The sequence below is a fragment of the Gossypium hirsutum genome, chromosome D01, assembly GCF_007990345.1.
Source record: "Gossypium hirsutum isolate 1008001.06 chromosome D01, Gossypium_hirsutum_v2.1, whole genome shotgun sequence".
Classification (NCBI taxonomy): domain Eukaryota; kingdom Viridiplantae; phylum Streptophyta; class Magnoliopsida; order Malvales; family Malvaceae; genus Gossypium; species Gossypium hirsutum.
Genome location: NC_053437.1, coordinates 53,982,736 through 54,005,497, shown reverse-complemented (window position 1 = coordinate 54,005,497; position 22,762 = coordinate 53,982,736). Strand labels below are relative to the sequence as shown.

General features: G+C 33.4%; 1 protein-coding gene and 2 long non-coding RNA genes across 5 annotated transcripts; all 3 read right to left on the bottom strand.

Moving 5' to 3' along the window:
* Window positions 1-4,885: 4,885 nt before the first annotated feature.
* On the bottom strand, window positions 4,886-12,228 carry LOC121213948 (uncharacterized). 3 transcript variants are annotated; one of them, XR_005909525.1, is made up of 4 exons: window positions 12,112-12,228; window positions 6,874-10,981; window positions 6,684-6,763; window positions 4,886-5,035 (listed from the first exon to the last, which is right to left on the bottom strand). It is a non-coding gene; the product is annotated as an uncharacterized lncRNA (long non-coding RNA). The 3 variants fall into 3 exon arrangements; XR_005909524.1 differs by lacking the exon at window positions 4,886-5,035 and having other exon boundaries at window positions 6,511-6,763; window positions 6,874-10,772; window positions 10,856-10,981; XR_005909523.1 differs by lacking the exon at window positions 4,886-5,035 and having other exon boundaries at window positions 6,511-6,763.
* Window positions 12,229-16,587: 4,359 nt separating this feature from the next.
* LOC107922329 (peptidyl-prolyl cis-trans isomerase) lies at window positions 16,588-17,648 on the bottom strand. Its single transcript, XM_016852317.2, has one exon. It carries the CDS (start codon window positions 17,290-17,292, stop codon window positions 16,771-16,773), a length of 522 nt encoding a protein of 173 aa, XP_016707806.1. The 5' UTR covers window positions 17,293-17,648; the 3' UTR covers window positions 16,588-16,770.
* Window positions 17,649-20,001: 2,353 nt separating this feature from the next.
* On the bottom strand, window positions 20,002-21,949 carry LOC107921169 (uncharacterized). The gene is made up of 3 exons (XR_001690958.2): window positions 21,582-21,949; window positions 20,378-20,444; window positions 20,002-20,272 (listed from the first exon to the last, which is right to left on the bottom strand). It is a non-coding gene; the product is annotated as an uncharacterized lncRNA (long non-coding RNA).
* Between the last annotated feature and the right edge of the window lie 813 nt (window positions 21,950-22,762).

The following is a 22,762-nucleotide window of genomic DNA, read 5'->3' as shown; positions in this document are numbered from 1 at the left end:
CGGATATCACTGCAAAGACAATATAGGACCTCATCGAATTACTCCGAGAGTTCAAGGACGTGTTTGCATGGTCATACCAAGATATGCCGGGGTTGAGTACCGACATTGTAGTCCACCGTCTCCCTATAAGAGAAGATTGCAAGCCAGTGCAGCAAAAGCTCAGAAGGATGATGCCTGATATCGTGTTGAAGATAAAGGAGGAGGTCCAAAAGCAGTTTGATGCCGGATTTCTGCAAGAAGTCAAGTATTCTAAGTGGGTGGCTAACATCGTACCAGTTTCAAAGAAAGATGGAAAAGTACGAATGTGTGTGGATTACCGGGATTTGGACAGAGCTAGTCCGAAGGATAACTTCCCATTACCCTACATTGACACATTGGTAAACAATACTGCGGGCTTTTCATTGTTTTCCTTCATGGATGGTTTTTCTAGGTATAATCAGATAAAGATGCATCCTGAAGACATGAGAAAGACTACGTTCATTACGTTATGGGGAACGTTTTGTTATAAAGTGATGCCGTTTGGATTGAAGAATGCAGAAGCGACATACCAAAGAGCCATGGTAGCCTTGTTCCATGACATGATGCACAGGGAAATCGAGGTTTACGTTGATGATATGATCGTGAAATATAGAATGGAGGGCGAACATGTGCGAGTCTTGAGAAAGTTATTCTTAAGATTGAGAAAGTTCCAGCTCAAGCTTAATCCAGCGAAGTGCACTTTTGGGGCCAGGTCAGGAAAGTTGCTAGGCTTCATAGTCAGTGAAAAGGGAATCGAGATTGACCCAGACAAAGTCAAGGCAATACGAGATTTACCTCCACCTTGCACGCAGAAAGAAGTTCGAGGTTTCCTCGGAAGACTGAATTACATCGCTAGGTTCATTTCACAACTGACTAAGAAATGTGACCCTCTATTTCATCTTCTGAAGAAACATAATCCTGGTACTTGGAATGAAGAATGCGAAGAAGCTTTTAACAAGGTGAAGCAGTATTTGTCTAACACTCCAGTGCTGTCACCACCTAGCCCGGATAGGCCCCTGATATTGTATCTGGCAGTATTTGATAATTCCATGGGGTGTGTGCTAGGCCAACATGATGAAACGGGGAGAAAAGAAAGGGCGATATATTATCTCAACAAGAAATTCACTGACTGTGAAATGAGATATTCGCCTAATGAGAAGTTATGTTGTGCCTTGATTTGGACAACCCGAAGATTAAGGCAGTACATGTTATACCACACGACTTGGCTAATCTCAAAGTTAGACCCGTTAAAGTATATGATGGAGTCAACTGCTTTGAATGGGAGAATGGCCCGATGGCAGATCTTGCTGTCTGAATTTGATATTGTTTATGTGAGACAGAAGGCTGTGAAAGGGAGTGCAATTGCTGACTTTCTAGCTAGTAGAGCTCTGGAGGACTACGAGCCGTTGAGTTTTGATTTCCCAAATGAAGACCTGATGTGTATAGCGGCTACTGAGGAAAGTCCCCAAGAAGGTCACGGTTGGAGGTTGAACTTTGATGGAGCCTCGAATGCTGTGGGTAATGGAATTGGGGTAGTCTTAGTATCCACGAATGGTGATCATTACCCTTTCACTTGCAAATTGGATTTTGATTGTACAAATAACATGGCAGAGTACGAAGCATGCATCATGGGGATTCGTGCAGCTATAGAGCGAAGAATCAAAGTGTTAGAGGTCTATGGAGATTCAGCATTGGTGATATATCAACTCAAGGGTGAATGGGAAACGAAAGATCCCAAATTAGTCAGTTATCAAAAGTTGGTCCTCGAATTGATTAAGGAGTTTGAGGACATCACTTTTTGCTATCTCCCACGAGACGAGAACCAGATGGCTGATGCACTAGCCACTTTAGCCTCCATGATCAAGGTGAACAGACATGAGGATATGAAGCATTTCCAGATGAGTATCTACGAAGACCCGGCTCATTGTTACAACATTGAAGAAGGAGAAATCGATGATAGCCCTTGGTATAAAAATATTCTACGATATGTAAAAAATCGTGAGTATCCTGGCCAGGCAACGGAGAATGAAAAGAGAACTTTTAGAAGACTAGCCATTGATTACGTCTTAGATGGGGAGATCTTGTACAAGAGGGGAAAGGATCAAGTTCTGCTAAGATGTGTGGACGCTGTGGAAGCAAAGAAAATCTTGGAGGAAGTCCATGAGGACATCTGTGGAACGCATGCTAGTGGTTTCACAATGGCCAGACAGATTATGAGATTTGGATTCTACTGGTCCACCATGGAAGGGGATTACATCAATTATTCCAAAAAGTGCCATAAATGCCAAATCTATGGTGATAAAATGCATGCACCTCCTTCGCCTCTTCATGTCATGACTTCTTCATGGCCTTTCTCCATGTGGGGTATGGATGTTATCGGGCCAGTATCGCCGAAGGCTTCAAATGGGCATCATTTCATATTCGTGGTTGACTACTTCACCAAATGGGTAGAAGCTGCTTCGTATGCTAATGTTACAAAGTCATCAGTCAGCAAGTTCTTGAAGAGAGAGATCATATGTCGGTATGGAATGCCTGAAAGAATCATATCCGACAATGCGTTGAATTTGAACAACAGCTCAATAGCAGAGGTCTGCAGTCAATTCAAGATCAGACATCACAATTCGTCGCCGTATCGCCCGAAAATGAATGGTCCAGTAGAAGTGGCAAATAAAAATATAAAGAAGATTGTAGGGAAGATGACTGAGACTTACAGGGACTGGCACAAAAAATTACCGTTTGCCCTCCTTACTTATCGAACGTCAACCAGGACCTCCACCGGGGCAACGCCTTTCTCCTTAGTTTATGGCATGGAGGCAGTCTTGCCCATCGAAGTTGAAATTCCTTCTCTCCGGGTTTTGTCTGAGCTACAATTGGATGAAGCGGAATGGGTTCAATATCGATACGATCAGTTGAACTTGATAGAGGGAAAGAGGCTAAAGGCTATTCAGGACGGTCAGATGTACTAGAAAAGAATGATACGAGCCTACAACAAGAAAGTCCGACCCAGAGAATTTCACGATGGGGACCTGGTGTTGAGAAAAATTCTTCCTCTACAAAAGGATTTTAGGGGGAAATGGATGCCGAATTGGGAGGGTCCTTATGTTGTAAAAAAGGTCTTTTCTGGAGGAGCCCTGATCTTGGCTGAAATGAATGGAAGAAACTTGCCTAATCCGGTAAATTCAGATTCGGTGAAGAGGTACTTTACTTGAAGAAGGGAAGGAACCAAGGTGAAAACCCGCAAATGGCGCTTTGATTCCAAAAAAAAAGAGGCTAGGGTGAAAACCCGTAAAGGGCACCTTAAGACCAAAGGGGATTTGAGTTGAAAACCCGAAAAGGGCGGCCCAAATTTTGATTGTCGTGTGGTAGTCTTGTTGTACCTAAATCGGCAGAAAGGAATAGACGACATCTTGGGGCATCAACAAAATACTGTGAATCCCCTAAACACGTGTTGAATTCAGAAAGGTCTTCGAAAAGTTGTATAGAAAAATTCAAGAAAAGATATCTGGGGCACCTGATCACAGTATTTGTATTGAATTCGTTGTTTCAGAATATTTCATTCTTCAATATAAATGTCCCCAGACAATTCAATCCATTGCGAGCTATGCTCCCAAATTAATTTTGTTTTATTCATCGTTGTAATCTTTTCGCAAACATGTTGCATTAGAGTAACGATTAATGGACTAATAAAACTTTCACAAGGGAAATTTTTCATATTACTCTAGAAATCTTTAAATAACTCAGGAACCTGAAATAGGACTGTTGTTTAGACCTTCACCGGGTTAAAAGGTCGAAGATATCTAGGAGCCAAGAGTCGAGATTTTAAATTTTTTCAAGTTTTGACGAAGCATTGTTGCCACGAAGGAGGCCTTAATGAGCAATAATGACTTTAAACATTCAATATTCATTTTTCATGGCATAACATTCAAATGTCATTCTTACACGCCTAGTTAGGAGCATTTGATTCATCCTGATCATAACATCCTAATCATTAGGCATAATTAGGCTCATAAAGTGAATCATACAGGTCATGTTTCACAGAGAGTAGATTGGTGAAATCATAGAGCCTTATCTCCCTAAGCAACAGCGGAGCAGGTTGAAAGATAACAGATCATGTCTTCATGTACTGGCGTGAAGTAGATCATAGATACCAGATCTTGCCTTCCCATACTGGTGGCGGAGCAGATCAAAGAAAGCAGATCTTGTTTTCATGTATTGGCGTGAAGTAGATCAGAGATACCAGATCTTGCCTTCCCATACTGGTGGCGGAGTAGATCAAAGAAAGCAGATCTTGTCTTCATGTATTGGCGTAAAGTAGATCAGAGATACCAGATCTTGCCTTCCCATACTGGTGGCGGAGCAGATCAAAGAAAGCAAATCTTGTCTTCATGTATTGGCGTGAAGTAGATCAGAGATACTAGATCTTGCCTACCCATACTGGTGGCGGAGCAGATCAAAGAAAGCAGATATTGTCTTCATGTATTGGCGTGAAGTAGATCAGAGATACCAGATCTTGCCTACCCATATTCGTGGCGAAGCAAATCAAAGAAAGCAGATCTTGTTTTCATGTACCGGTGTGAAACAGATCAAAGATAGTAGGTCCTGTCTTCCTATATCGGTAGCAAAGTGGATCGAATATACAGATTTTATCTTTCCATACTGGTGGCGAAATAGATTGAAGATTACAGATCTTATCTCCCTAAGCAGTAATGGAGCAGATCAAAGATGGCAGATTTTACCTCCCTGAGGTTGCAATGGAGTATATTGAAGCCAGTAATTCTATCTCCCCGGTCGGCAGTAGAATTGATCGAAGAAAGCAGATCTTGTCTTCATGTATTGGCGTGAAGTAGATCGAAGAAAGCAGATCTTGTCTTCCCATACTGGTGGTGAAGTAGATCGAAGATACAAGTCTTATCTCCCTGAAGTTGCAGTGGAGCAGACAGAAATAATCGGTCCTATCTCCCAGGAGTTGCAATGGAGTGGACTAAAACCCTTCCTCGTGCGTAACTGACTCCCGAACCTGTTTTCAAAATTCGCAGGCCAAAATAGTTTTTTAAGGTGGGCCGGTCACACCTTAATAAAGGATCGGTGGCGACTCCAGTTTTATTTTTAAAAAAAAAGTCGACAACTAAATTTTTGTTTTCAAAAAACAGTTTCGACATTATATATTAATTAGTTGAAATGTTGTCACAAATTAACTCGGCACTAATTTAGGATTGATAACAAAACCATGATAAATAATTATATTTATTTAGTAATCTTAATTTGATGTATTCATGTGTTTAAATTTTATTTTAATTATAATTTAAACTATTTTTTTATTTTAATATAATACATATTTAATGTATTAATATTGATTAATTTCAAATCATTCATTTCATTATTTATTGTAAATTAATTTAAATATAAATATGTATTCTAAATATAAATTATAACTTTTTTGTATATTGTTGTTAAAGAAAACCACCAAAAAGGAATAACCTCCTTCAGTAATTAAATAGGTCACCAAAATAAAAAGCTGGGCCTTTAATAAACTGAAAAGGAAGCAAACTTGTTTTAGCAGTTTTAAGGCGGTGAAAGGGGTTTGGAGAAAGAAAAGGGTGAAATTTAGGCTTTTGATAGGTAATCATAATTTAGAGATTTTGCTTGCATGCCTATAAATGGAGTTACCAATAATACCCCAACGCCAAGATTACATATGACGTGGGTTCAAGCCTAATTAAGTATATTTTTCTTTCAATTAGTGGCGAAATTAGAGAAGCTGGTAGGAGTCCGGCCTCCTAAAATGAAATTTTTTTCATTTTGGTCATAAAATTTTAAATTAGTATTGATAAAATTGTATTTTGGCCTCCTAAAAATGATAAAATTTTGATTCAATCCTTTAAAAATTATAAAAATATAAATTATTAAAATAATGAAATTACTATCATAAACCCGAAAATTTTTATTAGCTTCACCTTCCTTTCAACTTAAAAGTTGGGGAAGTGTTATGTCTAAAAGTAAGTTGTGTATCAAAAAGGATTACTCAAAATATATAAAGTATTCTCTTTTAAAATTACTCAAAAGTTTAAACTAAAATTATAACAACAAAATAAGGTGAGGGTATTTTAATCTCTTGATTTTAATAAACAATACTTTTATATTTTTGTTGATGCATTGGATCAACAGTTAGTGAAAAGGGGATTGGGTGCGTGGCTTCGTTCTCCAGGAGTAGAGAACCAGAAAACAAACAGGAAGAAGAAGCCTCCCACACTTTAGGGTTTAAGATTTCCTTTTATTATATCGAGTCAGACCCCAAGTTGGGTCGTTTTTATTCTCTTATAATTATTTAACAATTTGCCCCCCCATGTTGTTGAAAAAGGGTTATAAAGTGACTCTTCTGAAACAAACTTACACTTATAGCATATTTAATTTAGGGCTTTCTATATAAGTTTTTAACTTGAAACTTTATTGAACAAATTTTGTTTTCTGATAATGTGGAACAAGAGTCAAGAATTGTGATGCAGAATACTGTGAACTGTATTTCATAAGAAAAATTTGTAAATTAGCGGACTAATTGAAAATTATTCAATATTAGTTTCGATCTTAAATCAGCGAGCTGTTTGGAGGCTGTGATCTTAAATCAGCCAACTTAAATAATTGAAGGTTGCAATTTTAAATCAGCTAACCTCTATAATATAAGCCGAGAACATAGGTCCGCGAGCTGTTTTGGAGGTCGCGATATTAAACTGGCGAGCCTTTAGAATATCTGCAAGGAAGTAGGTCCGTGAGTTGTTCTATACTTAGGCAAATATTTGGAAATGATCAACAGGAAATGTTAATTCACGAGTTATTTTAAGGGCTGCGTTTTTCACTTACGAGACCTAGTATGACAGCTATGAGCTTTTAACTCTCGCTAACTGTGTTGTGGCTATGATTTTTCACATGCGAGCCCTGATGACAGCTGGGAGTTTTGCACTCGCAACCTGTGTTAGAGATTGCGACTCTTCACCTGTGAGCCTAAATATGACAGTTGGGAGCTTTGCTCTCACTAACTATTTGGAAGTTGTGGCTATTTACCTGTAAGCCTTAATATGACAGCTAGGAGCTTTGCTCTCGCTAACTGTGTTGGACATCGAAGGTCGCGATATGAGTGTCAAGCGAACTATTAAAAACATCAACAAAAATAAAAGAAGGCGGAAAGCATACAAATATCTAATTAAATAACATTCATGTTGTAATTTCATACGATGAACCTGTTCTCAATCTAATTCTATGAATAACATGCAAACTAGCATGGAAGCTTTATATAGCTTAGAAATGCAAAGGCAATAAAATGTTAGGTTGAACAGTATACTTGGTGATGAAATACCACATAGGGGAAAAAAATCAAAGGAGATGACAAAGGAAGAAGTTCAGGTGTGACAACTGAGTAAACAAGTCTTCATATATTGCAAAGTTCAAGCAACCAGGATCTACCGTATGCAGTAATACATAACCTGAACTTTAGTAAAGGGGAGATAAGTAGAGAGGATAACATCTACTATAGGTGATTTAGTTTGATCTTACCTACAAAATGTTAGCATATACAAAAACCAATTTCGTATAAAAAAATCATATATAAACTATAAGCTATTTTTTAAACAAAACAAACCAGTTATCACTAATCCTACACGCCATCCTAGTAAAGGTTATGCGAAAATAATATATCTTCAAAAAGTAACTTTATATCAAAAGGCTGCAAAGATCTGCATGTGTAAATGCCTCTGCTAAAAGGCAAAATGTCCATGTTTATAAAAACATACCATTAACAAAAACTGCTAAACAAACGGCCAAAAGGTTACCATGGTTAGTAACACTTATTTGGAGATATGGATATCTCATCAAAACAATAAGAAGAAGCAAATCCCTTTTGTTCTTGTTTCTTGAACAACCTATACTATATAAAGTTCAACTCGTCGAAGGGAGTACTCATTAGAGACAGATCCAAATATCATAGGTTAAGTATAAATTCTATTTATTTCATCAATAAGAAAATAACTCTCTTGAATATAGATTAACAACTTTGAAACTAGCATTAAACAGTTAACTTCAAAGTAAAACATGTCACGAGCTAGTGTCTTTTAATTGTGTTGTATGTAAACATAATATAAGCCCTGGTGGTGAATTATTTACAAGCCATTAACAACTAAATTATGTTGACAGTTAACAACAGACCTCCAAGTCCTTCAGAAACTAAAAGTAAACTTGTACTAATTTTTCAGCGATTCTTTTTCAACTTGGTAGTAACCAAACCTGATACTAGACATAGCCATCTCCACACTTTGAGATCGTGCTTAGTCATGCAGCAAAACATGTAAATTAAATTGGATTTGTCATTTGCTAGGTCCATTGTGGATAAAGATCATGCAAACATAACAATTAACATCTAAAAATTATATTTAGTTACCTTAAGGCATACCTACTATCCCATATAAAAACCACCACCACCAAGTTGAGTCCACGTATGTGCTCCAGCCATTTGCAGGAATATGTTTTGAGAAGGAGAAACAACAACAGGCATGTAGCTTTGATTTTGTAAACATGGGCCAGAGACAAAGCTCTTTCATTAGAGTCAATAAATATACCACAACCATCACAGATAAAGAAATTCCAAATTGAAATCCCTAAAATCAAATGCTCCCCAGAATATAACTTAACTTCTCAAAGTAAACAATCAAATTCTAAAAGGAAATAAATAAATTAGGTTAGAGAATAAATAGATATTTGGGAGCTTAAAAGCGATTAGAAGTAGAAAACCATAAAACCGTGAATTTGTAATTGGTGCATGTATCTTCTATCGGTGCTACTCGCTTCCTCTCGACATCTCCCCATCACCACTGGGCACCGCTGCTCCTCGACTAAAAAGAAACATGGGGAAAACTCCACGCATCCACTCTCCAAAACTCAGTCCACACATCACCCTCTTTCTTAAATGAACCAAATCAACTTTGTTGGACCAAAGTTTTTATGTAGAAGATCAACCAAAAAGAATAAATAGGGGGATGATAATATACGTGTCTTTCAATGTGCTCCATCCAACTTTCTCAAACCAATCAAAAGCATATTTACCACAAATACCCATCTGCAAATCCCCCCCCCCAAAATTCATCTTCATCATTGTCTCTACTCCCTAAAAATCCCTTTTTTTTTGTTTTACCCAGCCTCTGTCTTGGTCAGAGTTTTCACAGAGTAAACAGGAAAGCCAGAACCTTCCTCTTTCTTTCAACACTTTTTCTTTCATTTTATTATTTCTTACCCTCATCTCTTTATTTCTTGTCAAATACCCTTGTCTCTTTTTCATATCCATATTTGTGGGTCTCTTAATCTCATCCCTGTGTTCTGAAACATAAAGAAGATTAAATGCGTTGCTGCTTCTGTAGAGTATTCTCTATACCCCATATACGAGGACCAAAGGAATAGGTTCAAGCACCACAGCCTTACGCAAGGCTTCGACGACTTGCTCAAGGAAATAGAGGCTATAAGGAAGAGATGGCAGGTTTTGGAAGATAAAAAATTGACCCTTTTGGCTGAAGTTGAATTTTTTAAACGGAGGCAAAAGTTCTTGATGCAAAACCAAACATGCAAAGTTTGGGGCGCCTAGTTGCAGGTTTCAATTTGAACCGGAAATAAAGAACCTAAATATTTTGCCAGTATTGAAGAGACGATGATAACGACCTTAACATCACAGAGAACACAAACTCTTTGGCGGGTTCATTCTAAGCATTAGACTAAAGATCTGAAGGTCGCGTGTTTGATCCACGCCCATCTCACCATTGATGATATATTGGATCAACAGTTGGTAAAAAGGGGATGGGGTGCGTGGCTTCATTCTCTAATGGCATGTTTGGTTCACTGGAATGAAATAAAACTGTAATAGAATGTGTGGATTCATTCTCTAACGGTATGTTTGGTTTACTGGAATGGAATAAAGCTATAATAGAATAGAGTTGTAATCATTAATTCAATTGTTTGATTGAATGTAATGAAATACAACTGTAATATACTAGTTATTTCTTCAAATATACAAAAAAAATTTAAATTTTTTAGTAAATCAGTGACAGATGTACATAAAAATCCAACATTGATCACTTAATCTTGATAATAAAGCAGACACATGTGGTTAAAATTTTTTGCTACTTGAAAAGCTATCTTATTTGGGTATGCATCTCATGTCAAAATCGATCACATGAAGATAATAATGAACCAAACTCAACATTATGGGGATTAACTGAAGATTAAGAATAGATACTAGCAAAATAATACAATTGGATTCCATGAGAACTAACCTTGTTGCAGAATAGAGTTGTAATCAGTAATTCGCTCTAATAGAATAGAGTTGTAATCAGTAATTCAATCGTTTGATTGAATGTAAAGGAATACAACTGTAATATACAAGTTATTTCTTCAAATATACAAAAAAATTTAAATTTTTGAGTAAATCAGTGACAGATGTACATCAAAATCCAACATTGATCAATTAATCCTGATAATAAAGCTGATACATGTGGTTAAAATTTTGTGCTACTTGAAAAGCTATCTTGTTTGGGTATGCATCTCATGTCAAAATCGATCACATGAAGATAATAATGAACCAAACTCAACATTATGGGGATTAACCGAAGATTAAGAATAGATACTAGTAAAATAATACAATTAGATTCCATGAGAACTAACCTTGTTGCAGCAAACACAAATACAACAGTCAAAACTTCAACACCATCTAATTCAGTTAGGAACTATTTGAAAGCAAAATAACAATGAGAAAGTCATCAAAAGTTAAGACAAAATAATAAAATGCAGCAAGAAAAAAGATACTAACTTGTTTGACAACTCGATTAGTTACTCCAGTGTTGTCATGTCCTCTTTTAGGGGCAATGGAATCAAATTCATCAAAAAAGAGGAGGCAAGGTGCAGTAGCTGCTACTTTAGAGAAAATATCTCGAACCTGGAACAATATTGAGAGAGTATAACAACATTAAAATCAGCTCGTACCAAGATTCTACCTGGGAACCTAAACTGTCATACATCTTTTTACAAACCAAACTAAATCTATCAAAAGAAAGTATTACAATGCCTTTGGAATAAAATATTAACAGTACAAAAGGTACAGGTTTATTTATCATACTCTCTTCACATGAATAAAAAAGATAAGCACGCTGGGGACAATAGATACAAATAAGTTCAAATTCTGGATTACATTAGAAGCTAATCCAAATATTGATTAAAAATAATCATAGGAAATTTAGAATCCCGAATGTTATTAAGACCACCAACATTGTCCCAACCAGAGCGACCAACATCAAGAGCTGATTTAGTTATGTCACCCATGGCAACTAGAAGGAACTCATGCATAGCATGAGACAAATCATCCCTAACTAGCATGGGGTTCATGTGTTCTTTAGAACCAGAATCAGAAGGCAAAAATCGGCCAGCAGCAGCATGAACAGCTCTATCAACCAATATTTTTTGAAATTTAGTATAAACTTTTACCCAAAATTTTTGGATAAACAATGGGAAGAGTATCCAATCTCATTCCCCAAATAACTTAGAATGCAACTTACTATATCCAATTTAAACTACATGTAGATTAAAAACGTTGTGAAAATTAGTAACAAGAAGGATAAAGATGTCAGTAATATATAGAAGTAACAAATTTATCCAGAGGGGAAAAAGAACATTAATGAAAAAGAGATACAAGACAGAAGTACATACACACATAAGAAACAAAAATACCAGATCATACGCATCATATCCATCGCAAAGATAACAATTCTATCATCTAGATTTAACCAGTTGGTTAATGAGAAAAGTCCCAATACCAAAATCTATAATTTCTAACCCTATCCCCAAACTGCGATCTTTGCAACTAAAAAAGTTCCATTTTTCTAATAAATTCAAGAAAATTATGGAAAATCATTACTTAATATGAACTAGATTTCTCAATATTCTTCTGGGTCATTCTTATAACAATAATAATTGAAAAAAAAAATGAAAGAAAAAGAGGAAAAACAAAAACAATAATACAAACATAGTTGAAATTATAAAACAAGAAGAGGAAAAAAAAGGGGAACTTACAGAGGTTCTTACAAGGGAAAGGAAGCAGCTTTGCGGAGGTGGGGAACGAGTCAGAAATGAATCGAAAAAATAGACAAAAAGGAGCCCTCCACACTTTGAGGTTAAGGGTTTCCTTTTATTATGTTGAATCGGACCCCGGATTGGGTCATTTTTATTCTCTTACAATTATATAACAATTTTAAATTGATTTTTTTAAAATAATAAAACTAACTACTCCCTACTTTTTTTACCTATATTTTTATTTCAATACTTGTTTACATTTTTATTACTTCCTCACAAATTATTAACTTTTTCAAAAAAAAATTATTAATTAAAATTTTCTTTTATATTAACTTTATTTATTCCACTTGCATAATAGGTACAAATCATTATTAATTATATTTTATATTATTTTTATGAGTAAGTTATATAAATAGTCATCTAACTATTAGCATATTTTTGTTTTGGCGATCCAGGTTTAAAATTTTCTATTTTAATCAATAATGTTATTAAAATTTAATATTTTGGTCATTCCTCCATTAAATAACTAAATTTAACATTTTGTGTTTGAGGTTGTGATTAACGATGAACATGATTAGGGATATATATAGGTGATGATGAGGACTTGGAGACCCAATAGATAGAAGGTCATGCCTGCAGCTCCACTATCGATTCCTAATTCGATGGCATGATGATGGAGGATGTTAAATCAGGGAGTTTAAAGTAATCGTTATTGGTACAATTGATTGTGGGCAAAGGCGGTACTTAGCGCTCAACAAATTTAGCGAGGATTAAGGAACAAGACCAAACTTATAATATACAAATTATTATTTATAAAATAAAACTAAAAAAAAGAGTTTGAATTTGGTTTAGGTTTTGTTTGTAGATTTTTGAAGGAAATTATTTTATTTATAAAATTATTATAAATAATTTTATGCTAGAAAAGGGAAACCGGGTTTTTATTTATAATTTTGTATGCATTTTTATCAAAAATAAATAAATTTTTAAGTAATTTTTTTTATTTTTAAAGTTTTTAATTTTTTTTAATTCTTAAGAATCAAGATTAAATTGGTAGAATGTGTGAAGTTGAGGTTAAATTCTTGATTTTTTTAAAATTAGTACCAATTTGATAGAATCTATAAACAATAAAAGGCTAAAATTGATATATGCCAATAAAAAACACTAAGTCAACATTTAGCTAATGATTTAAGAGATGAGTGATAAAAATATTAAATTTCGATAATATTAATAACTAAAATAAAAATCTTGAATATAAATAATCAAAACAAAAACACGCTAACAATTAACTAATTATTTACATAATTTACTCTATTTTTATTTATTTCATCAACAAAATAAATGCACATAACTCACTATTATAAAGTGATTGACTGAATTTAACTCAATAAAACCAACTAGTGAAAATTTACAACAAAAGTCAAATTTTAAATAAAATATATCTCATTTATTAAAAAATATCACCATTCTAGAAAACACTCTTTCCTCATAGTGATATCGATTTTAGTAATATAAAATATCAACAAAAAGTAAAACATGGGAACAAAGAAAGAATGAAGAATCCTCTTGAGGAAGATAACTAAACCATAGTTTTCATAATTCAACTGAATCAATCAATTGAATCTTGAGAATCCATCAAGATACAATCTAATTAGCTAGACTATTGTTGGTAAATCGATCGGTTCAATTGATCAATCCTGTTTGTTTAAATATTATCATTAAAATTTCAAAAAAGAAAGTATTAAATCAATTCAACTAATTTTTATTCGATTCAACCAACCTGTACTAGTTTTTGAGTTAACCAATCTAATGACATTCTCTGGATCAATATCTTAATCAATTCCCAATTTGATCCAATTCAAGCATCATTACCTTAAACTAATTAATCCACTAATCGGTACAGATCAGTTGAGCCAAACTAAAAAATTGATTAAAATCAATTTTATCAATTTTTAATATTTTTTTATAAATTTTTTAAATTGTATTTAAGGGTAAACTACACCCAGCTATCCTTAAAGTTTGTTTAAAAATATATTTTTATCACCCAACTTTCTAAAGTTACATAATAGTCATTAACATTATCAAACTGTTATATTTTTGTCACTCGATTGTCTACTTCCGTTAAAAAAAAGTGTTGCACCTTAAGTCAAAGGGTTAATAGATAATTTGGTCCAAAGTTAAAAGTTAAAAAATTATTTTGACATTTTAAAAATATTCTTAACAATAATGGTAAAAGAATTTTAAAAAAATCTTAGACTAAAAATTATTTTAAAAATCTATAAAAAATAATTAGAATTTTTATTTTAAAAAAATAAAAATATCTAAATATGTATAAATCTAGAAAATTCTTGAAATTAAAACTAAAAAATTTTTAAGCAAATTTTTTATTATATAAAATATGTTAAAATTTTCAAACTAAATTCCATTTGTTTTCCACCATTAATGAACACATTCAAACATATCAACAAGTTCATATCGTTTTATCTAGAAATTGCTTTACAAATTTTATTTTGTTTTATTTTTTTCTCAAAACCGAAAAGTCCTAGCAAAATACATCTCAATGCAAAATTTGGTTTCCACTATTAGACCAATTATTGCTACTCAAGTTTTCGAGAAACAAAATCTACGCGTGTAACACTGCTTTCATTCTTTGATAATTCTAAAAACTTCTACTATCAACTGCCTATCTACATGATTTTTTTGATAACTATAAAAAAAGGAAAGAGAGAATAAATTAAGAAAGAAGAGGGCAAGAGAAAAGAGTAAAATGTTCTATTATATTATCTGGTTCTTTGATTAGTTTCAATTTTTTTGAAATTTGAATTTTTTTTTAATTTATAATACAAGGTATCTTAAATTTTTTACTAAACTTATCTCTTTTTTTTCTGTAACTCTAGTTACTAGATTAATTGAATGTTTGAGTAAATTTCGGTTTTAAAATTTTGAATTTTTTAAATTTGTAAAACCACAAAGCAAATAAAAAATGAATAAGATCAAAATGAGTAATATTTAATTTTGTTTGTATGTGTGAAAGTTCCAAAATAATTATTTTTATGAGATTAGACGTGGAAAAATTAGCTATAAAATTCTTACAACAACCAATTCCAATAAAAAGGTAGAACAAATTAAATTGGTAAGACCACTCCCAAGGCTTCTAATATAAGATTCTAGAGAAATTAGAAAGTTTTTCTTACTGCATTCGATATGAATTTTTATTTATTGTTACATCTTTTAAAAAAATTACTAATTTTAACTAGCTATTACCCTTTGACTTGAGGCGCACCGTACCAAACATGTACAACAAAGTCTAAGAAAATTTATCCTTTTTTTTATTTAAATTCAATGATAAAATTGACCATTAATGTTTGTATATTTTGTCAAAATAATTCTAATTGTATTTTTAAGTATTTTTTGACTATCAAACTTGGTTTTTTTTTAATTTATTTTTTCCAACAGATTTAATAAAAATATCATTAAAAATTAACAGGGATAATATAAAATTTCATATGTAGAATATTTTTAAAGATATATAATTTATTATTTAGATAATTCAATAAGATAATTGAGCGTGAAAAATAATAAAATAAGTAAATAATACATTAAATTAAAAAACTCTTAATTTAAAGAAAATAAGCGTAATTATCTAAAAAAATTAACTCTTTAAAAAAATTTCTCAATAAACAAATATATAAAAAATTAAAAGAAAACAAGTATTAAAACCTTGAATTTATTCATTAAATTTATTAGACAAAATAGATTAAAAAAACAAAAATTGATAAAAAAACTCAAAAATGAAAAAAAGAACAATGGTTAATAGTAAAAAAATTTAAAAATACAATTACGACCATACATTAGTATTTAAATTTATTATTGATGGTGAATTTGAATAGGCGGTGCGTTTACCTGCAGTTAGTGTAAAAACAGTGGTGGCGGTAAAATTAGATACTATAACGATACTGTAGCATAAGACAAAAAGTAAACTACCTATCAAACCCACCTTGAGTCAAGCACATTAGTCCGACCAACATCCACACCTCGGGAAAAATCGAAGAACCCCAAGGCCAAGCGGTGGTGGGACGCCACATCTGAAACGAGGCTCTATTTCCATCACAAAACAAATAACCTTGTCTCTCTCCACGTATCACCTGCTTTGATTTTTTGCCTTACAGCTGAGGCTGTGGATCAATCTCCAAGGACCCCATCTCCTTCACAAGTGTCTATGTAACCATAATTATTCAAAACAACCCATGAGATTATTTGGATATTTTGTCTTCATCTTCTTAAGTTTATCTGCAAAAATATCTTTATTTTAAAAATCCATTTCCACAATTGACTAGGTCTAAACAATTTACACCACCGATGACTAAATACCAATGCTTTTGATTACACCGCACGGAGCGGCCAGTGGGTGAGGTTTCTACTGCCGAGAAGAAGCCATTGCCAAAAATTAAAAACACAGGTAGACAGAGATTATTATGATGATGAAAAAGAGTATCTTATTTAATGGTAGTTAATCATAAAAACTACATAAAGCAAGTTCTTGAAAACCACCAAACCCAGTGACGATAAAAACAGCACCATAAAAGAGTCTAAATGACAGACATTAAATATTCTAGACATTAGACAACATCCCAGCTTAACACATAGTTCTCTTTTTCTTCTCTAAGAGAGCTGTCCGCAGTCAGCGACAACAACGGGCTTGGAAGTTCTTCCACTGCTAGACCCAACTTTCTCAATGGCTTTCACCACATCCATGCCTTCAACAACTTGTCCAAACACAACGTGCTTTCCGTCGAGCCACTCAGTCTTAGCCGTGCAAATGAAGAACTGAGATCCGTTAGTTCCCGGTCCAGCGTTAGCCATTGAGAGAATACCGGGACCAGTGTGCTTCTTGATGAAGTTCTCGTCAGCGAACTTTGATCCGTAGATGGATTCACCTCCGGTACCGTTTCCGGCGGTGAAGTCACCTCCTTGGCACATAAAGTTAGGGATCACACGATGGAAAGAAGAGCTTTTGTAGTGGAGGGGCTTACCGCTGCGGCCGACGCCTTTCTCGCCAGTACAGAGGGCACGGAAGTTCTCCGCAGTGCGAGGAGTGCAATCTGCGAAAAGCTCCATCACAATCCGACCAGCGGGCTGACCACCGATCGTCATGTCAAAGAAGACCTTGGGATTTGAGGCCATAGTGATGATACTAAGATTTCTGAGAAGGAGAAGAAGATTTGTGATATTTTCTGCTTCAATGAGTAGGTATAGGGTTTGAACGGAGAGAGAGGAGTTTTTATATAGAAAGGAGAGGGATCTGGACCGTTGAGAGATGGAAACGTGGATTGATCGCGACGGGTAAATATTAACCAGCGTAAGGTATAGGTTCAACTAGAGTTAGTCCATTTGGTAACCGAGGGGCCCTTTGGCTTGGCGGCATATGCTTTTTGTCGGTATTCACGGATTAGTAAAGTAGTAGCTAGTACTGTACGAGTTTAATTTTACTTTTGGTGGGCCTTCTCATTTTTATCACAGTCCATCGAACAAAAACCCTTTCTTTTATACCTATACTATTTTCTCCAAATTTGAGATATTCCTCTCTATATTTTATTTCTCAGATGTCAAAATTAAATTCTAAAATTTTAAATCGCATACGCTTTTTTTCTTAAATGTATTTTTACAATTAAAATAATTTATAATTTTAAAATTTTTAAGGGATTGAAATAATAATTTTTTTTTATTTTAAGAGAGTCTGGGCACTTACTAGTCCTCTTGGCACCGTCCATGTTATGTAAATTTGATTTTTGCTAATTTATTACATATGACTGCTAACTTCTATTAGCTGTTTGCATATAAATTATTAAATTACTTATCTATAGGTCGATAATGATTAACAATATTATCTAATTGGCCTAAGTTTTAGTAGATTAGATTATGAATTTTTTTTATAAAATAAAAGGATAAATTTATAATTAATATTCTTAGGTCAGTAGAAAAATAAAATGAAATTTATTAACATTATATTTAAATTTAAAATTTAAAATTTTAATTTTTAATCATTTGTATTATGTTTATGTTTTATATCAATAAAAAAACCATAGCATACATGATCCAAATGTGGAGTGTATTTAAGAAAAAAAAGCTAAGAGAAAACTAAGAAAATGGGGTTGTAGACTTGTAGTTGAGGCAGCAATCCCGCAGGTTTACTAATAATAAAAAAATTCACAAGGTATGAGATGAGATGCGGGGCAGCGGGAGGCCACTTTTCCGCTTATTTTCCTTTCTTTGTTTTTTTAAATGATGCGGCTTATTTTCATAAATAATAAGTTAAAACTCAAAAAGACTGATTTAGACTTTAGAGAGAGAGAGCGACACTGCTTCAGACATGGAGCATGCTAGGTAGGTACAAATCTAGTCCTTTTCAGTTCTTTAATTTTTAAAATAAGTAAATTGATCATTAAATTTAATCTTTATTAAATTTAAAAGTAATAATTAATCACGGCCTTTCATTAATTATATATAATTTTAATTAGTATGATAATAAATTTAACTTTTAATATTTACATATATTTTTTTATATTGACTTTAATTCTAAAATACTTAATAAATTTAACATCAATATTTACGCAATTACACAAATATGGTGAGATGAATTTATGAAATTAAGATTAAATTGATAAATTTTATAAATTTGTGGATTACATTTATTATTAAACCAATTAAAATTATGTTCTATGGTTCAATTTATTCTAGTAATAGCGGACCCCCTGCCTCACAAAGCTTATTTTAGCATCTCGTGTCTGCAAAAAAAAAAAAGCATATATTATTATAATATTGCAGTTAGCTTCTCGATGAAACCTATGGTGTCCCTCCAACCACCCTTTATGCTCTGCTCTGCTGCTTTTGCTTGGGAAAGGGCGTTAGCATAAAGTAAAATATGTGATTGGTTAAGCAGAATTGAATGATAGATGCCAATCTAGGGGGACGAATATGCCTTTGATTTTCACAGGGAAAGATAATCTTGGTTGAATAATCATCTTACATGTATTTAGAGGTTTTTGATTGCAATAAACAGGCGAACAATGAATAGAGGTAGGATGATGAGTTAGTTGGGATGCCATCAACAAGTAAAACCCTCTGGTAGTCTTTGGCCCAATAAACAAACATGGGCTAACAAAATCAACCCCACCTTCTGATTGCTTCTTTCTATTGGGTCTGCCCTTTCTTTTAACTTAATTAACCAACAACACTCCACATGAATATTAACATTAATTATTTTTTAATAATTTTATTTTAAGTAATTAATGTAAATTATCATTATATGATGATATCAGAATTTCTATATGAGAGGCTGTAGATTTGAAATTATATATTTGCAGGAGTCTTAGGTTTAAAATTAGAGAGGTGCAAGATAACAAATCCTTGCACAAATGGTACACACACGACTAGAGGTGCTCATGGGCGGGCTGCGTCCAAAAAAATTTTGGCCCGCTTCCTAGGCTCGGGCCTGGCCCAGCCCAAAATATGAGCCTGAAATTTTGTCCAGGGTCGGCCCAGCCCTCTTTTTTAGTAAACACCAAAATTGTATAAAAAAATTACAAAATATAATCAACCAACCAAAATATCCATAGTTCCATACATTAACCAAAATATCCATAGTTCTATTATGGAACTTAAGTATAAATAATATATTAATTCTCGATAAAATAATCTTATTTTAGAAGAATGTCTAAAATTCAATCACGTTAAATATTAAATTTGAGAAATAATATAAAAATATATGATGGACATTTTTTAATAAAAGCTGGTACTTAAAATGATTATTTTAATTTGATATTTAAAGTTTAACAGCTCCTTTTTAGGGCCAATTTCATCCAAACTGCAATTAAATGCAAAGTACGTGCTCTATAAAAAATAAATCAATCAATTTTAATTAGAAAACAAATGTTTTTATGATCATTCATCTGCTAAGAATACATAGACAGACTTCTTTACCTTGAATAAAATTCAAACTACATCTTAATAAAAGAAAATGTTGTACAAAGTAAAAGAAAATCAAATCAAATCAAATTAAATTAAATTAAATTAAATTAAATTAAATTCTAAAAAGAAAATGTAAATGAAAGCTTACGAGAAAGGAAGCTAAGGTAAGCCAAATCGATTTCAATGTCGCTTGTTTCTGTAATAAAACAAAGCAAAAACAAAAAAAGATGAGATTAAATGAACAAATTACAAAGACAATCAATAACAGTGTTATACTGAGTTGGAATTACATATTTCTTACCTGCGAAAAGTGTTGGGATGTATAGCTAACAAGTTGCAAAAGGGTTTTAAGATTTTAAGCAATATATCTGAGATAAAATTAAGTTAGAAGTCTGTATTAATCCATTAGCATTGAAATCTTGAAGTAATTGAGGGTATAACTAATGCTATCCTAATCAATCATCAGTGAGGATGAAAAGAAAAAAAAAAGGAGTATGGAATGGTAAGGAATCAAATCAAACAAAGAAGCAGCCATGAAAGCAAGCTGACTTGAAAATGGAAATGAGAAAAGTAACTGTAAAGTCAAATGTGTTCCTTTATGAACCGTGTTAATAAGGTGGTGTGAGAATCAACAGTCTAGTAATGTGATGTTAAATCATGGGCCAAACACATTGCATCCCTCAACTTTTGACCTTTTTAAACATTGAAATCCCCCTCTTTTATTTTTATCAATGTGAAACATCACAAATCAAAGATCTTGTTAACCAAAGGAGTCCCCAATCATAAAATCACAAAATCACAAAAAAAGGTCCTAAAAAAATTCTTAAAGATACACCATGATTTCCATCCCTTTGCTTCTGGAAAACCATCTACATACATGAAAAATAGAAAGGTTTTTCTCTAAAGCAAACAAAACTTTTATTTCAACACTCTTTTTAACATTTCAGGGGACATAATTATAATAGATTAAGATCCACCAAGTCAAACAAGAAAATGCTAATGTAATATGTATTTCTCTCCATGTTTCTATTTTTTCTTAAAATATTTACATCCAACGTATATTTAAACAGATTGAAAAATATATTAATATTAAATCAATAATAACTCGTTGAATGAATACATTACAGTTGAATATGAAATAATCAATCATTTAAGCAGGGAACATACAAAAGTAACAAAATATGGGTTCTAGACAATGGCATTAAAGTATTAGTTAGTTCAGAAATTCTCACTCATTTTTTGAGGGAATGCAGGATAATCGACATAAACCTGTATGTTTCACTCACTCGGTACCAGTTAACATAGTCTCGGTAATTAGCAATGATAATCAACAGTATTGAGTATTGAGATAGAAAATAATATGAGAGGAAATTGAGAAGGGTTAACATCTTAGACATTTAATAGATATCAATTAGTTCATCAATCTAAAAAAAACAAAAAGCAAAAAATTACTTCGACATAAACTAGGGTTAACAACTTAACATTGTTAACAGTAGCAAACTCACCTTGAAATTCAAAGGTAGAAGACGTAGAAACAGCGCTCTAACCTCTTCATTTTTCCTCTTCCTTTACCTTTCGATTTCGAGAAGACAGTGCCAGATCTTTATACATTTGCAAAGGTACCCTTCTTGATCAAGCTTGAGTGCTGTCGATTACTTTTTTTCCTGTTGAAGGAATACCCGCTGCTAGAGTACTTGTAAGAGCTGATTCTGGAAATAGGTGGAGCCGTGGAGGACCGGAGGTGGAATGGTCGATCAGTGGAGATGGAGGTGGATTTTGGAATTGGGGAAAAAAAGGGGGGAGGGAAAGGCTTAGGGATTTTTATGGGTTAGGGAAATGGAAAAAGGGAAATGGGAAATGGGTAGGGGAAAGGAATTAAGGAAATGATAATTTTTTTAATATATATTTATTATATTCGGGCCGGGCAGGACCCGGGCCAAAAAAATTTTGCCCGAGGCCCAGCCTGTTTTCTAAACGGGTCTCGTTTTTTTGCCCAAACCCATATTTCGGGCTTACATTTTTACCCGAACCCTCCCATATTTCAGGCAAGCCATCGGGTCGGGCCGGGCCACCCGGCCCATGATCACCTCTACACACGACCAATTGTGCAGATAAAGCTATTTTTTAAAAAAATTTACAGAAATGGGTCGATTTTTTTCAAAAATGACTAGAATGGTCCATTTTCACAAAAACGCACCGAGATAGTGTCGTTTTCAGGGAAAACGTAGAAAAGTGCGTTCAGCTCAATGCTTTTATCACTGATGTCAGGTAAAACGCGCTTACATGGAAGCGTTTTTGTAAAAAGCATCCACGTGGGCTCGCTTTTGCCCGTGCTCCAACGGTAAACTCCAACGGCTATTTGAACTAGTCATTCGACCCCCAACGGTCCAAAAAAAAAATTAAAAACCCCCTACACAATTTTCACACACAATTCTCACAAATTCTCTTCTAATTTCTCAAATTTCTCACAATTCTCAAAAAGCTCTCAAATTATTATCCTAAATTCTATTTTTATCTAAGTTAATATTTTTTATTATTTTCTATTGGTAATTCCAAGAATAGTATTTTTATTAAAAATTTGTTCGTGTTCAATTTAGCAATGGTCGAGTCTCTAATTCGTCTTGATGACAAGCACATCTTCGTCAATTAATTGCAAATGGTAAGAATAAATTTTAAATTTAAAAAA